Raw genomic sequence first — 18,096 nt, forward strand, 5'->3', positions numbered from 1 at the left:
CAGGATATCTTATTGCAAGGATCTTGTCCTTTCTTGACATCTTTTTTTACTAGGATGATCAATTCTTTCCTCATATGACTAAAAGAATAGCTTGTAAGTTAAAGTTCTTAACCAATTACTGTGAGAGAAACAAGGAGGAAGAGAATATACTGTGACAACCCAGGATCAGGGGGCCCTTGAAGGGCTAAAGAAAGCACGGCATAATTATATCAGCAGCAGCAGCAGTAGTATCAGTAAAATGTATGTGATTTGTATGTCCCAGGAACTAGACCACTGCTCTATATGAGGCAGAATGCAAGCTTTAATTTTTCTGAGGGCAGTAGGCACATGGCACCTAGAAGATCATTGACGTTTTCTTGTGTCACAGATATATCAGAGGCGGAGGTGAGTTGGGGATTGTCCACCTGGAAAAAGTGACCACTTTAATAGAAATGAATATCTCTTTGATAGACCTGTGATTTTCTCATTTCTTGCTACTGATTTGTAAGTCAGATATACTATTCCAATTTTGCTCTTTCTAAAGCCTGGTTTAACCCACGTCACCATTGTCTGCAAGCGTGTGAAGAAATTTAACTTCCTTCTCAACAGCTATTTCTGAAATGTGTGACATTCTGGGAGAAAGGAAAGAGCTTTCTGTTTCTACGGTGGGAGTGACTATAAAGTGAATCTTTCATGAAGTTTTAACCTCTTGCTTTTTAACATCATCTCTCATGTCTGAAAAACACTTTGACAGATTCAACCAACAGGTGGTCCATGATCACCATTTCTTAGAGAAGCAAAACTCAGACACTTCACGTTGTGATAATGTCACAGTGAGACTGAGGATGCCCATCAGTGTTTCATATAGTGTTTTGTTTCATTTTGTTTTGCTTTTTGTAAATGAAACATTTTGGTGTCTTTAGTTGATAAGAAAAATTTACAGATAGGTGTGGGAAGGGGAAACCTGGAAAAGGGAGGAATACAGAGGAGGAGAAGGGAGAGGAATTAAACATAAATATGCAATCTTTCTACTAACCTGCATGCCATCTAGTAATTAATTCCATCATCTTGTAAACCCTCAAAGGTATTTGTGGGTGTAGTGATGCCTTTCACTTATTTGTGCTTCTCCCAAACTCAGCCCTTATATGAATATGGGAAACATTGGTCAGTTGAGCCTATTATTAACATACAGAAAGCCACACTACTATCCATAGCTGCCTAAAAGAAAGAAGAACTAAAGGAAAAGAAACTTCCCCAAACAGTTTGTAGATCCAGGAGTTCTCTGAAATCAAACATCTGCTATGTCTCTACTAACTTAAGCTTGCTGCTGTCCCTGGTCAGTGGCTGTATCTGTTTTTTCTGACCCTAATGGATTCATGTGACTCAAAGTCTTTCTAAGGCTAGAGACACAGATGTTGCCAGTAAAGATAGGTGTCCCCAGCTTCTCCCTCTCAAGGGTTTTCCATCATTAACCTCACGGCTCCTTTCCATTCTCCAGGGAGTCTCTCTTTTTCTGTTCAGGGTGTGATTTTGTGACATAGAACTTAAAAAACAGGCAGAGAATGGCTTTGAGGTCCAAAAGAAGAAGGAAGGGCATAGCGGAAGAAACTAAATTAATTTACATTTCTGTAATTGTGGTGGGGGAGGAAGGAAGAAGAAAGGGAAGAAAACAACCAACAAAGTCTGAGGGATGTTTTGTTGTTGCTTGGATTTGTTTTGTAGTGGGAAAATGAGAGGTGAAAAGCAAAAAAGGATATGAAAAGTTTATGGGTGATTTAATGAGGCTTCCTTAATATTTGCAAATAACACAAATTTAAGTTTAGAATCTTTTTTATGTTATCCTTGGCTGTTTTGACTGGGCTCCTTTGAATGTGGGATCATACATAACCAGAACAACTTGAAATTAGGTGAGCATTATAAGAAGGAAATCTAGAGCCTCTGACTCATAGTTAACTACCTACCAGTATGGGATTAACCACATTCACTTCAAAATATCCAGTCATATACTGTCAAGAGTCAATGGCCCTGTCTTTTTCTCTTAGGCCTGTTGATCATATTTACACTTCAAAATGTTTTCGAATGAGTATCATGCCATGATGTAGAAACACATCTCTTTTTTTGTGAGCATCATACTGAGTCTTTACATGGAGAGAACCCCCCCCCCATCATCACCCAGCCCTTCAGTCTTGAATGTTCTTCACTCCTTCCAACCTTGCCTTGGGATAGTGATACAGCCTCCCCCAAAGAAATAGCCACTCAAGTTACAGTGAAGACATCTATATGACTCCTTAGCTTAATACCATAGGGTGCTAAGTGCTTTTAATGCAAACTTAAGGTAGAAAACTCACATTTTAGTGCCTTAACCAGTACATCTTGATCACTTAAGTGTTTGTTAGCCACTCACATATGAGAAGTTCTACACTTTGATGTCTGTTTGTGAGGTGTGAAATTATATGCATATACCCCAAATTTCATATAGTTCAATTTCGGGCTTTGAGACTCAATTCATGGAGTCTGAGAATGGTACCCAACGTTATACTTTTGCATAGCAAAATTTAAGCAATATTCTTTGGCAGATCTTTAACTTAGGATTTATAAATATCCTACATTGATCTCTGCATACCTTTATGTAGTTTTCAAATAAGAATTAGATAACTTTTAGGGAGACATTCTAAAGTCAGTTTTAGGCATGATCCTATCCATTTTGTCTCTCTTTCCCACTTCACCTGCTCTGCTTCTTAAGCCCAGACTGAGCTTTCTGCCTTGTTTGTCTAAATAGTAGCTTCACTAAGAGTATGTATGGGGTTTCTTTAGATTAAAAGTGAGTTTATTCTAAGATATATATATGAATTTACATTGATTCTCTGGATGCAAGATGCAAAAACCTTGCAACTACTGACTAGGAATTTAAAAACCTGAATTCAAGTTTCTACAATATTTTGATTTGCTGATAACCTTGGCGAAGCCCCTTAACACATCTCTGTAAACACAATGAGATAATAGTCAGGAGAGACTTTGTTTCTTGTACTTGCCTCAGGAATTAAGATACACAAGGCCAACAGGGCCATTCGTCTTACACATGACCATCACACATAAGAAGCAAGCTCCAAGCTCATCCCTAATACGCTGAGTAATGTTGGAATAAGTACTCACACACTGACCTAGTTTATTCCTTTCCCACTTCAACTGCTATGTTCTAATTTTAGTCCCCTCATAATCGTAGTTACATCTGTCTGTTGGTACTCTTGTGCTTTTAAGAGGAGGAAACTAGAGCTCAGAAGAGCTAAATGAGTTGACTAAGGTCTTAGGCAGAGTTGAGACTCAAATACAGTCTCCATAACTCCAGAGACTATGCTTCTAACTTTTATAAGTCTAGGAAGACTATCAAAAGTAGGCAAAACCTGGACTAGGAAAGAGAAGACCCAGATTTCTATACTGTTGCTCATCCTTGGGCTTATTTTCTCCAGTTTCACTGCGCTATGTCTTTGGGCATGTGTTTGTCAGTACGAAATTTAAATGTCCTGACATTTCTTTTCATCTATAAAACCCTATAATGTTGTTAACTTTGAACCCCAACTCCTTCTAAGTAGGACTTCCAAGTGTTAACTTCTCAAAATGGTCTTCCAACAAAGTCCCTATGCCAGGAAGATTCAGTGACTTTCCTCAGCAAGCATAGTGCATATGTGTTCATTTGTGTATTTCTCACACTATCTGATAGTGATCATTTTGTAAGTCTTAAGACTGAAATGGTATATAAAGACGAGATTCTGCTTCAGTTCTCTCTCACTAGAGTTTCACTGTTCCGTATTCTCTGCCCCTGGATATCTACTTGAAATTCTCTTCCGCATTTAATAAAGTCAAAAATACTACTTATTTCCCAGGGTTTCTCAATCTTATGTCCCAAATTTATTGACAGGCACTACTTTGCTTCCCATGTATGAAGCAAATGGATTGCATCACCATGAATTTTTCTAAGTTTACTCCTTTCTAGCTCTTTGATCCTATCTCTTCTCCTCTTCTCTTTTCACTGCCCTGTCCATATAGCAAGCCTCTATGTCTCTATTGCATGAATCCATTCATTGGCTTCCATAACTTCACCCCTTTCCATGCATCCTCCACACTGAGGAGGTGGCCAAAGTAATGTGTCAGAAATGAAACTCATAATCCCAACCTGGATATCTAAGATCCTCCAGTGACTTCTCCATAACAAGGATTTATGAAGTGCAAGGAAGGGAAGAAATCACCTAGAAAACTCTGCCGAACTGTGCTGTCCTCTACCTGCAGTGATTCTGGCAGGTTTTGTAATATTGCTTCTCAGTCCTGTGGTTTCATTTATGAAATGTCCTCCTCATTCAATGATTGTGTTCCTCAGCTCCATGAGACCAGACATTACTTAGGTTTGAAGTACAATTCTAAGTCACCAGCACTAGGAAATCCTTTTGACATCCAATCCAGATACAATCTCTTCTCTATCTGGAATTCCTCTGTGATGATCCACTTACATTCTGTCATTCTGTATTCACACCTTAGCTCCACCACTGTACCTTCAGCTGTCTATTCTTATTCATGCTTATCTCAAAAAGCGTTTTGCAGATATTGGGAATTCCCTAAAAGTATTTTGAGTGAGAGATAAAACAGAACACTTCACTCAGAAAACAGTCTCAAATATCAACATTCAACGTGATTGGTTGCAAAGTCCTGTAAAAGATGCACCATAGTCTGAGTCTTCATGGAACACATTGTCTAACCAGACAACAGAACAAAACAAAAACAATGAGTCAATCAGAAAAGCTAAAAGAGATTGTATATGTTATTAAATTACTGCATGCCCCAAATTTGAAAGTAGAAACACACAGAGTTTAAGGGAGTTGCCTGAAACCACATAACTAAATGGCAGAACTGAGTCTCAAACTTAGGCAATTTTATGATGAAATCTACACTTCTAAAAACCATCTAATCTGAGTGAAATAGAATAAAGGACCTGCTGGGATACTAAATGTGTGGCATAATTTTGAGTGGTTCATTGAAGTAGCAAAGCAGTTCAAATGAAATGTGTTATGTTTTATTTCACCCACACCATTCTCAATTGCTCCTTAACACACAAAATGAAAAGAAATCTTTTGCTTCTGTTTGCACTACTTGGGCAGCCACTGAAGCTACAAGTATAGGAGTCTTTTCCATAAAGTCACATTTAATTACTTATTGATTTTGTATCCTAATCACCCATTATGCTCATCTCATCCTTTCATGCCCATGGTCCTTGCAAAGGAGGAGCCCAAGATCTTTTGTCTTGCCGTAGATTCTATCCCTCAGCAATCCCTCTGCCTCCCAACTTTCTTATCACATTCCTACCAGAACCATCCATCTAGAACAAATATTTCATCACTTTGTTTCTTGGGTTTCCATATGTTCCCGCAGGACTGAGATCAAGTTTCCTAAACCCTTTGGAAACTAGCTTTACCAACATTTTAATCTTCCCCCACTGCTGTACAGGTCCATATGCCTAAAATATATTGTGCCCTCACCTCTCTGGCTTCTCCTGACTGTAAATGTTAAGCATCACAGATTCTGCTACACTTTTCCTGCCTACCTGTGTCACCACTTATAACTACAAAAGTCAATATAATAGTGAGTAATAACACTGACTGTTTTAAGCAAGACTGCTTGGATTTTAATATCTGCCATGCCATTTACCAGTTATGCAAGTTGAGACAAATTATTTAATTTCTCTCATCCTAACTTTCTTCAACTGTAAAGTGATAATAATTCCTCTTAGTATTCTTCTGAGGATTAAATAATCTATATAATTTACTTAGAATAATATCTAGCACATAAGTGATAGCCTGTTAGTTAGGTGGTAGCTATTTTATCCTTGGTTTTATAATTTTCTTGTCTGGCTCTCACATCAGATCAGCTGGGACAGGCTCTCATTTGTCTACTTATAGTATTTAGTAGAGATAGATGTACAGCAGGCATTAAGAACTTTTGGCAAATTAATGATGGAAGCTGGATTAGTAGATGATGAGTGTATAAATGACTGAATAGATAAATGAGTTGGATGATTTGTGCACTGGACAGGACAAGTGGATGCATGGATGGATGGATGGATGGATGGATGGATGGATGGGTGCATGGATGGATGAATGGGTTCGTGAGCTAGACTGATGAATAAATGGTTAAATGGATGGTTATATAAACAACCTAATCCCATTAAAATGGAGCACAGATAAACAGTGCCTGAAGTCAATCTTGTCAGCTATCTGAAAAGAAAATTCTGCAGTATGTGATTTATTAAGTTTGGGGTTATTGTTTTCTTTTGTTTTGGTTTTTTTTTTCACAAGCACAGCTGTCTTCTTGCTCATGATTTTTGGTTTTAGGCAATCTGTTATTTCCAATATCACTGTATCCTTGTAAATTTAGACCTTCAGTAAATCTTCTTCAAGGCTTAGAGAAAACATGCATTTAAATTGTTTTGGTCACAAAGTAAAGACCTATGATACCATCCCCGGAAGATGTTGCAATTTAATTGGAAAAAATAGTCAATTCATAGAAGTCTGTCAGTTACCATCATTCTAGAAGTTTCCCTGAAGCTAGATCAGGCAGACTACTATGTTTTGGTAACATCTAGAATAAATCAGAAGAGCTACGTGGAGGAGGTGGCTTAAAAGTGAAGAAGAAGTCATATTGTCATGAGCAGGTGACCCAGGCAAAAATGAATCTTAAAGTTTGGAAGCAGTAAAGCCCAGAGGATCAGAGTACTGAATCAACCTAAAGCCCAACAGTAGTTGGGTGCTGACAATGAGAAAACCTACCTTAGGATCAAAGCTTTGGAATTTGTTCAAAGAAACACAATATCTTTGAGCTGGCAAAACATGACCCCTTAGAGTCTCAACCAAAAGTCAGAATAATAATGACTGTGAAGGCTGTGAAGAAGACTAAAGGAGGTAAGGTCTCTGGCATCTCCATGTCTGGCTCCCTACTGCTTACCTGTTTTTCTACTCCCTCAAAGGCGGCATGGAGGTCAGAAAATGAGCCTTAGAGTCATGATGCTGTCAAATTCAGTTACTTGCTGCATGATCTTCAGCCAGTTACTTCACCTTCCTGGCCTCGGTCTCCTCATTCTATAAAGCAAAAATGATAAAGAAAATCTGTCTGTTAGTGCAGCTGTGGAGAAGTCTTGAATTAATGTGTGATAAGAGCTGAGAACAACACCTGGTACAAAATAAGTACCGCCTAAATATTTGTTCTTATTTTACAACTATTATTATTCCTAAGGAAATGAATGCTTACTCTTTTTTTAAAATTTTATTTAAAAGAAAAAAGAAAAAACAAAACAAAACAAAGCAGTGTAAGGGTACAAGTAATACAGAACTACAAAAAAAAAAAAAAACAGTAAGAAATCACCAGTTAATAGATTACATAGTATCATCTTAGAGATAGTTGCTCAAATCACAGTATCAAAGCATACAAAGTGGACACTCAAACAGTGAGACTGCAAACAGTTGTGTTCAATGATCCAACCAAAACATTAATATGGTCAGCTATTTAACACCCCTAAACACTCTTGCTGTTGTATCATTTAGAGCTCTTTTTTTTCCCTCTCTTTTTTACAACAAAATTTACACATTTTGGGTTTTATTACTCCTTAGTTCTTATTACTTTTTTTGGGGGGGGGAGAATAAAGTCAAATATGGCAAAACAAAGCTGTCAGTCAAACCAAGGAAAGACATAGCACATGATGTAAAACAGAGTACAAGGTTATCAACAATGGTTATCAACGTTGTCTCTTGTTTCCTTAAAAACAATTGTCTATCTCATTATATATTATAAAGTTGAACAAAACAGTAGAGAACAAGACCAATAAAACTTAAGGAATGCTTAGTCTTAATGAATAAGAAGCAGCAAACTTAGTGGTAAAAACATGAACCTTCTTTTATATATTCTTAGTATATTCCAAGTGTAGATTAATAAAATTTAATTTAATTTAGATTGATATAATTTTCATAAAACATTCTATATGTTATATAGTATATCTATTTTGAATATAGCTTTGATTAGCATAATATAATGTTAATGGCCTTGATAACTTGGGAATAGGTAATTAGTGCCCTCAAACTTGATATGGAAAAGCCGGGACTCATAGCCATTTAGTGATTTGCTCAGGCATATGCAGTTAGTAAGTAATGTTATGGAGATGCTAAAGTTTCTCCTATTTTACTCCTCAGAACTATTTGATCTATAAGTCATCTATATCAATCACTTGGTACATAGATTAGGAAACAGAGGTTTGCAGTGGAGGAAAAGACTGGCCCAGCATGTCTCAGTGAACAAAGCTGGGATTAAAACCCTGGCCTATCTGTTCTCAGCCCATTGTCATCAATGATATGGAGTACACACATATCTTAGTCCATTTTCTGTGGCTAAAACAATACGCTTGAGTTTGGGCGACATTTACAGAAAATAAACTTATTTCTCATATTTATGGACCTTGGAAGTCCAAGAGCATCTGCTCAGCATCTGGATAGTGCCTTCTCTCTGCATATTAAGGAGTGGAAGGCATCACATGGTGAAGCAGAATGATGAATTATGTATCAGTTCAGGTCTGTATTCCTTTCTTTAGAAAGCCAGAAGTTCCCTCATGGGGGTCTTACCCTGATAACCTTATCTGATCCCAATTACTTTCCAAAAATATCACCTCCAAATACATAACTATGTACATTTAGGAAGTAAATATCAACATAAGTTTCAGAGCATATATTCAATCATGGTAACAGACATGTGTAAATCTTCATCAAATTAAACTTTAATTTTTTGTTCCTGGGGAATGATGTGTACAGGCACTGAACCATCCAGCAGCGAAGTAGAGAAATTATCTCCTTACTGAGCAAACCTGTATGACTAGTAAAAGATATTTGATGACTTGCCAATGGTTCATCCAATTTCTATCTGTCATAACCTGAGATTTTCACTCTGTTTCATCATGCAGGGCCACTGTTTGGTCCAGGACACTGGGTGGCCAAAACATTCTGTACCATAGCTCATTTCTCTCAGCTTAGCCTCCCAAGGAGACCTTGGGCTTGTGTCTTCTCATGTCTCAGAGTCACTTTCCTTGTAGGGCTAAAGTGCTATCACTTGAAGCTTTGCCAACAGCTGAGAGAAAGCTTAGAATATCCCTGCCTTAGGGACTTTGGCTACTTCCTACTAGAAAGGAGGAAATTGGGAAACCTGAAAGCATGTTCCTGTGTCTGTAGTTATAAAGACTATGTCTTCCTGTGACAAGTAGATGGGTTAATGGTTGCAATTAATCAAATAATTCAAGAGAGAAGAAAGCCATTGGTGCTTACTCAGACAGATACTTGGGAACCTGAATTTTCTAACAATTTTTCTCAGTCCTCAGATGCATCACTTATTGTCATTGTAGCATAATCTGATGTGAAATAAAAACATTCCTATTTATTTTCTTACAAAAAAGACAAATTGCAATAAAGGGAATATCATGGATTTATTTGAGGCTTGTGATTGCTCAGAAGCCAACGGCTAGAAGAGCCAGAAAGAGATTGGAGGCAGTGATTTTTCAACCTTTCTTTTGGAAAGTAGAATTCTTATGCATGTGAAATCCTAAAAGAAATTCCAATTTATAAATAGATAAAAATGAAAGAATATGCTCTGGCTTTGTTGAATCAGTAGCCCCATTTTCCAATATTCTTCTCCCCGGGTACAGTGAGGCTGCTTTACAGAACCTCTGGACTCCTAGGAACACATTTTGAAAACTACTAATCTAGTTCAACACATCTAAGTAACATAGGAGAACACGAAGCAAAGAATTTACTCAGTTCAGGTCTTTTCAGACTGAAAGTTGAAACTCCTCCTTTTCAGTACCATATTGTTTTATGATAAGGTTGAGTTGTTCCCTGGTTGTCTACTATTGTGTAAGAAACGACACCCAAAATCTAGATTTAAAGAATGTGGTTACTTTCATGAGTGCTCTCTTTGGGCAGGGCTTAAATGGAATGATACGTTTCAGTTCTCTGATGTCCAGCATGTCAGCTGGGGTAGGTTGATTAGATGGGACTAGAAGCTATCTTAGCATGTCTTTCTCTTTATGTAGTCTCAGGGCCTTTCTATGTGGTCACTCCATCATGGTGACCTCAGGGAACTTCTTTCTTGGAGACTTGAGATTTCAAGACAGAAAAACCCTGGAACATAACTACATCCACGTTCTGTTGCCATACAAAACCAGCTATGAATCTCTGTGGGAGGGCTAGTCTGCACAGGAGCCTAGAAAGTATAGCTTATTGGGGAGCCATCTTAAATGTTGGCTATATGATTTACTTTCTTTTGATGTGGCTTTACTAAATAGATTCTGATGTGATTTGATCTTAAATAAGGAAGATCAAAGAAACTTTCGCTGTTTTTCTTAGATTACGGTTAGAAGCACTGTCTTGTAGAAAAGTGGTAAGCTAATACTAAGTCATCATCAGAAAGCTGATCCAAGACCAAAGAATTCTAGTTATAAGAAATCTAGTTTTAGATGACCCTAAACAAGAACTTTCAAATAGCCACCATAAAATTTGACTTCCTCTACGTGAAATAGTGAATTTCCCTATAATAAGAGCAATCTCTTTCATTTCTTCTGCAGTTGAAAGTATCTGATTCTCAGAAAAAATGACTAGTAGAGAAATCTGCATCTCCTTGAGCTTAGGGATGCTGAAATAATAATATGCATTTCTAAGAATCAAGATTTCATATAAATCTAATTCTTGTTTGTTTGTCTTTTCTTTTTTCCCCCTTTTTGGACATTTCCTTCATCTGACTGCCCATCAATATATAGAAGAAATGCTTATTCCTACTCCTATTACTTGTAAGTATCGAGCTGGTGTTAACTTTGCTTCGTATCCCATAAGGGTACCTGTAGCATGCATTTCCTGCACCAACCAATTGTCTGTTGGTTTCTTGTATCAACTTCTGTCTACGTCATCTGTATCCCTGAAGTTTTATTTTGTATAGATGTTTTCCATTTGAAAATGCACTATCATTGTTTGAGTCTGTTATGCTCCTGTCCCTTAATTTTTCTCCTGTCTTTGGAGATGTGAAGGAATTGTGAATGCAATTTTTAGATAGAAATCCCTGAATTCCAGCAAGAGAGGGAATCCTCCTAAAGAAATGTACTACTAAGATAGAATCACAGATCCCAGCAACTTCTAAATACATTTGTGTTTACTTGGGAAATAGGTATTCTGAGGTATCAAAAGATAGATAGAAATCAATTGGCTATTTCACTTATTTCAAAAAGATTTGAGAAACAGTAGGAATCATCACTGTAGCTAGACCCAGCCTCATAGGTAACAGAAATATCTAATATTTTTGCTTTGGGCTAGAATTAATCTGTTTAGTGTTTAGCATTAGTTATCACATATAATCAGTACATTTGGTTTGGAGTTATAAATGCCTTCTTGCCTATTAAATTTTTTTCACTTTCTAGATAAAAATGTTTTTATTAACAAAACAGATCTTCAAAATATGAGGGTAAAGTAGAAAACCTATATAGTAGAGTCTCAATATCAAAAAGTTGAAAAACCACTGAAGTATTCCCATATTGCTAATAATTCATTTTGTCTTTTTGAAATTTAAGGTTCAGAGGTAGACATGTGATCTCATTACATATGTAGCAAGAAAAATAGGATTAGAATCCGAATGTCTGACTCCTGGTAGTGTATTTCCCACCACACTATGTCTTACAGCACCTCAGACACACAAAGCCTGGTAGAGAGCTTATCTTAGTTATATGCTGAAACATTCACAGATGAAGATGGAGCTAGTACAGGGCTGACTTATCGCCTTCTGCTCAGTTAGGACCAAGCAGTGAGCAGATAGAATGATGGTACCACCACCATCCTGGTATAGGGAAACCCAGGAACTTAATACTGCATGTACTTAAGAACTTACTTCTTTTGCTCATTTGTTCTTTAGCAAATATGCAAGGAACATGCACATTATGGATCCAGACAATTTGGATGGAGAAATAACTAGGACTCTAACCCTCCCCTTCATGATGCTGCCTATCTGAGAGACCACAATAGAAGTCAAATAACTACAATATCAGCTAAGAAGTACTTGTATATATTATGGTACTTAGTTGAGTAACCAGCTTTTAAATACATCCAGGATAATAATGTATTTAGAAATGCATTCACTCAATAAAAATCCTGATTGGTGGGAACAGAATCTGCAGAGGCCTGGTGATATTTAAAACCATACTGTGTGGTATTATTGTAATGGAAAGATAATGAGCTGTAAGAGTTATGTAGTTCTGCATTCAAATCACATCTCTATCACTCAGTGGTTATACAGCTTTGAGCAAGTTTTCCAAACACTTTGAGTCCCATTTTTCTTACCTCTCACTTGAGAGCAAGAATGCCTAACTTGTGAAGTTACCCTAAAGAGGGAGTAAGGTACATTTGCAAAGTGCCAGATATAATTTGTGTTGAAGAAAAGCTGGATTTCTTTCTTCCTCCTCTCACTAAGGGAGCATGGCTTTCTAGTCTTCTGAGGCTCTTCAGTAATCAGTGTCTGTGGGCATGCAGGAAGTTTTGTGCCCCAACTACTATCTTTGGAAGCTGACTTCAGCTATACACTATAATAGGCATTGTGATGGATTTCAAGATGAGTGGTGTGGAAGTACAGGAGACAGGTGTGCAAATTCTTGTGGTTAAGGTGCAATGACAAGCAAAGGTCTTTCAACTGGTGCAACCATTAAGTCCCACACTAGAGACCCTGCGTGTAAAACTTATGACAACACTGGGAGCCAGAAGCATATGGAAGAGACATGGGGTTTTCATCATAATATTCATAATTTTATATTCACCAGTCCCTAAAAACTCCCATGAACATCATATATTATATGCCACTCTAGAGCAATTCTTTCAATGTAATCTTCTGTCTTCTATAGAGACATCTTAGATAGTTAGGTTTTCTCTTGAGTATCATTTTCTCATCCACAGCCTCCAAAAAACACTTCCCTGAGAAGGTGAATCATCTCCTGGCATTAAAAGGATTGAGAAGATAAGTTATACTTATCAGAACAGTAGAAGACTAAACTACCAGCACATGTCAAATATTTTGAACATACATTAGATGGCTGAGTCTTCATAATAACCCAATCTGATAGTTACCATTGTCCATATTTAATAAGGTAGAAATTCCTCAGGGAAGGTAAGCCATTCCTCCTAAAGTCACTCAGCAGCAGATGGAAGGAAAAAAGAATTACCTTGTAAACAGAGACATGAGGGTGGTAGCTTAGAAAAAAGATGAATATGACTCTGTATATGTTGGTTAAAAAAATCTGATAGAACTGCCAAGCAAAAAATTTCCATGGAACTTCAGAAATGAAAAGGTGGAGTCTGGATGGAAGGTATATGTTTAGAACCTTCCTCTGAGAATATAGGTAGGATGAAATCAAGATGGGGGAAAATTGAAGGGAAGACAGAGGAATAAGATGAGGTCCAGAAATTGACTATGATTAAAATTCAGAAGAGAAGTTAAACTGGCAGGCACATAGGTAGCAGGGGAAAATTGCAATAACCAAGAAAAGGTCACTGTAGAAAGAGAAGTTGGGAATAACAGATGCTGCATACCGAGGATGGAGGTGAAGGGCCTGACTCAGCCTTAACATTCAGACATCAAGAATAACTTTGCAGGTTATAGGGTAAAGGTAGGAGAGAAAGCCTCCCTACCTGGAGATCACAAGGACTATCACCTTTTCCTAACTGTTGGGCTGAAAAATAGAGGAGAAACATGAGATTGGCCACTTGAAAGAACATAAAGTCTTGGACACATGTATAATCAAGGTAGAGGAACCCTTCATGGGGAACAAATAGGCTGAGTGTGCTGAAGGTGAGTTTACTATAAAAGGAAGGTCTTGAGGCAAGATGTTTGGGGAAAGAGAGCAGCCTAGGAGGAGAGGAAAGACAGGTTTAGTGAAACCATAGGATTGAGAGGCATAGAGATAGAGGAAAAGAAATAGCGAAGGACTCTATGCCTTCAGATTTGAAGCCCCATTCAAATTTAACCATAGGATTGAGAGGCATAGAGATAGAGGAAAAGAAATAGCGAAGGACTCTATGCCTTCAGATTTGAAGCCCCATTCAAATTTCTGGTATAGACTATGAATGGGAGCTTTAACCCTTGTTACTTGGCATGCGGACCATGGGCCACCAGCATCAGCATCAGCCAGGAGCTTGGGTCAAGTGCAGCACCTAGGGTCCCTACCCAGACCTGTTCAATTAGAACCTGTATTCTAATAAGACCCTCTAAAGATTCATGTTCACATTGAAATTTGAGAAGCACTAATTTAACCAGAATGCTGGTTGTTCCCTCTATAAAATAAAAAATAAAAAATAAAAAAATGGCACCCTTTCACAGAGCTTGGGGATGATGTCATCCCTCTAAAGCTCCAAAATCTTCCACAAAAGAGAAAGCCTCCAACAAATTTTGCTTAACCAATATCTTTAGAGAAACTAGTGTTTATGTATTTAATAAATATTCAGGTTATGTGCCAGGTACTGATCAAGATTCTGGGGACTTAGGAATTAACACAAATTCAAACTTCACCCATTTAGAGCTTTTATACAGAAGATAGAAATATTTTAAAACATATAATAAAATACATAATGTTAGGCAATGGAAGAGCTAAGGAAAAAGTAAATAAACCACTGGATATAATGAATGGGTAGAAGAAAAGTTGAAGAATTTTTATTTCTCCCCAGCAAAGAAATCCTCTATTGTTCTCCCTCATTGAAAGAATCCATACCCAAGACCAGAGAGATCCCAAAGATTTTCTGTAAGGTGTCAGACAGTTACTATCTTTGATTTTGCATCTACTCTGATTTTGTAGCGGGAAAGCACTCATAAACTATTTGTACATGAATGAGTGTGATTGTGTTCCAATAAAACCCAGTTTTAAAACTTCAGACAGTGGGCCAGATTTGGTCTGCAAGTTATAGTTTGCCAGTTCTTGTCCAAGGATTCTGAGAGTTGGGACAAGATTAAGTTGACCCCTCCTGTTTTTCTGTTTGTTTGTTTGTTTTAAGCTTCTGCTACTTACTGTATTCTTTCCTTGATTTTGGAGACAGAGATCACTGTTCTAGGTGTGCATCACCCATTAGATTGTTTGCACCTAGAATAATCATGAGACCATTCTAAGCCTTCATCTTTTTTTTTCAATATAATGTATTTAATTATAAGCTTACATAGTTTAATTTCTAGTAATGGCTTATGTTTAATAAATACTTTAAAGACTCTTGAAATTTCAATGATTGGTTCTTGCATCTTCAAATAGAACAAACAACAGTGACTTTCCAGAATTTTGGTGAGGGTTAAGGAGAGACTGTATGGCACAGAAGTAGGTATTTTACAAATAAAAGCTGCTGCAATTCCTCACATTCTGGGCTGACAGACAAGCTTCTCAAGGACCTCTTTTAGCCTTCCTGTAGTAAAGCACCTCTCAACAATTCCCCTTGTTCAGTGCCTGCCTTTTTACAGGATGTTAAGAGTTGGCCTATGTCCACAAGTTAATTTACCTCAAGGTGTGTGATGGGCACAGTAATTGTTTTCAACAGAGACATTTTAGTGTTGTGGTGCTTTAAAAAGCACTAAGTTTACCCACTGTTCTGGCTGAGAAAGAGAACACATACCTGCTTCACTTGTTCTTAAACAAAGCCTGTGCGATGCCACGGAGGTGGGAAGTGGGGACCCAGCCCGGCCTGTCTGTGGATACTGTACTCGCGGGCTTCTGCTCTGTCCTATGTACTGCTATCCCCCGACCCCTTGCACTTCAGCACATTCAAATTCTGTAACTTTCTTCAAGGTCTAGATCAAGTGCTGCCTTCTCTAAGAAGGCTTCCCTGATTCTCACCACCTAGGGATCCCCGGCTTCTCTGACCTCTCACTGTACTAACTTTGTATCGGGGAAGCAGCAGATGTGTCTTAACATTGCCTCTTCTTCATGAGGCTATTCTCTGTGATACCCTAACGTGCACAGTGAGCCTGCACTAAATGTAGGTAGAAGAATGGCATAACCGCCAAAGCTGGTTGGGAGATGCTCTTTTCTTAAAAAGATGTAGCGGGATGGGAGGGAGCCATCAATTCTTAAATGGGCCCAGACTCCATGCCTTCTTTACATCTGTAACTTTAAAGCACCTTATGCTTCTGTTTTTGCATCTGTGTGACCTGGGCAAAGTATCTAATTTTTTTCTAACGCTTTCCTAATCTGTATAGTGAAGATTAAAAATATGTGCCTCATAGAAGTTTTACAGAGATTCAATGGGTATATTTGTAAAACACCTGTTGCAGAGTTGTACTTCAACCAGAAAAAGAGACTGCTTCCTTTCCTCAGTGCACAAGCCTTTCCGCATCGTTAGCTGTTTCAATCACATATCATTGCCTCACTATATTTAAAGAGGCATTTAAAAATGATTGTATCAAGAGACACTCAAAAATCATTTTCTTTAATTTGTCAGCCACTTCGAATAAAAAATAGGAATAGAAGAAAACCATTTAAATATGATCAATATCAACTCCCAAAAGCTGACAGCAAACATGTTGACAGCAAACATCTGTGCTGTCACTGCTACGACCCTGCCAAGGGAGGGCATTAGTGAGGATTCTGATTCCTGGGCTCCTGCCTCAGATGGCCTCTGCTTTGAATATGCATTTTAATAACCATCTCAGATTATTATTTTGCCTGCTACCTTTGAGAAAACTCCTAACGTTTTCTTACCAGTCTGGTATTTCTGTCCCTTTCAAAATACTTCTCCATTGTCACCGTATGTTGTTCTTTGCATGCTTATCTCCCTTTCTGTGCCTACAAAATTCTCATATCTTTCTAAAGGGACTGTTCCTGTCTTACTTTGGTAGCCGCTCCAGTTTGCACAGAACGTATGCATAGCACTGAGTCCCTATCTTTATTATTGTATCCATCCCCCATTCATTCACCTATTAATTTGCTCATTCATGAACATTTCTCAGATTACTCTATCCTGAGACTATTTTTATGCACAAGGGCCATGTGCTATTTGTCTTTCATGTCTCAGCAAGTAACTCAGCACCCAGAACAAATCAGGCATCTTATTATTGTGTTAATTAGATGACTGAATGTATGTGGGTGGGTGGATGTAGTTGATAACCTTCCAGCTTTATCTCTTATCCAATTATATTATTGCATTCCCCAGAAGTTAGTAATATTTATTTAAATTTATTTTGGCATCTAGTGATGGTGGGCTTTCTGATCACCTATTTTGTAGTTTTAAATTGGTTGCAGGTTTAGAAACATTGCATTTGTACTTGCATGTCACAATTATAAATGTATAAAATTAATGAATGCTGACACGAGAAGATAGATACAAATGTGCCAGGCTCCATCGTGTGTACAGATAGATTTGGATAAGGATTGTGACTGAAGGATGCTTTATTGTTTGTTCTATTGGATTAGAGTCTAAACACATTAGTCATGAATACCAAACAGAGAAAATCTATAAGTCAGAAGCTCTGTCACCTTAAACAAGGAAAATACAAATGACTGTTTTCCCTCCAAATGTGGCAAAATATGTTCATCCCTCAATTGTAAGTTTATGCCCCAGTTGAAGTTTTAATGCCAACCAGATATTAATGATGCCTTGAGGCTTAGAAAGTCTGAGGAAAGGTTTCTACTCTACAGGTGCATTGGAAGTTTATTTTTAAAAGGTAAAAAGTGTATGGGGAGTCTCTGCTGATGGAAAGTGACTGAAATGAGGTGACAGAAAACATTCCTAGAAGAGCATGCTGATGTGCTACTTAGATGCCCCTTCAGGAAGATTGGACTTAACTCCCCCAGCACTGCTGCTGGTGACAGCTCTGGATAAACAGCAAATGGTCAACACAGGAATGCAAGTCACCTCTGCTCGCAAACTCTCATCTGTAGAATGAGAGCATCTCATTGGAGGTGCTCTCATCTGTAAAATGGGAGTCATAGTACTGCCATTCGATTTCTCCTTTGCCCATGCTTTCTCTTTCCCTTCCCTTTTTATTTTTTTCTCTCACAAGAAAAGCCCCCAATACTCCTCATATTCCTTGTCAGTCTGC

General features: G+C 37.8%; 1 protein-coding gene across 14 annotated transcripts in view; it reads left to right on the plus strand.

Moving 5' to 3' along the window:
• Positions 1 to 18,096, plus strand: part of Ptprt (protein tyrosine phosphatase receptor type T) — a 1,059,888-nt gene that overhangs the window by 901,931 nt on the left and 139,861 nt on the right. For 8 of the 14 annotated variants that reach the window (XM_063248334.1, XM_063248321.1, XM_063248325.1 and 5 more), the window contains one exon: positions 10,811 to 10,840. The exons of the other annotated variants lie outside the window; for them this stretch is intronic. In XM_063248334.1, the coding sequence (XP_063104404.1) occupies positions 10,811 to 10,840 (30 nt within the window). The remainder of the gene's footprint in view (positions 1 to 10,810; positions 10,841 to 18,096) is intronic. 14 annotated transcript variants of the gene reach the window in all.

Source organism: Cavia porcellus, unplaced genomic scaffold (genome assembly GCF_034190915.1).
Source record: "Cavia porcellus strain 051 isolate PalLab524CR breed Dunkin Hartley unplaced genomic scaffold, mCavPor4.1 scaffold_5, whole genome shotgun sequence".
In the NCBI taxonomy this organism is placed as follows: Eukaryota; Metazoa; Chordata; class Mammalia; order Rodentia; family Caviidae; genus Cavia; species Cavia porcellus.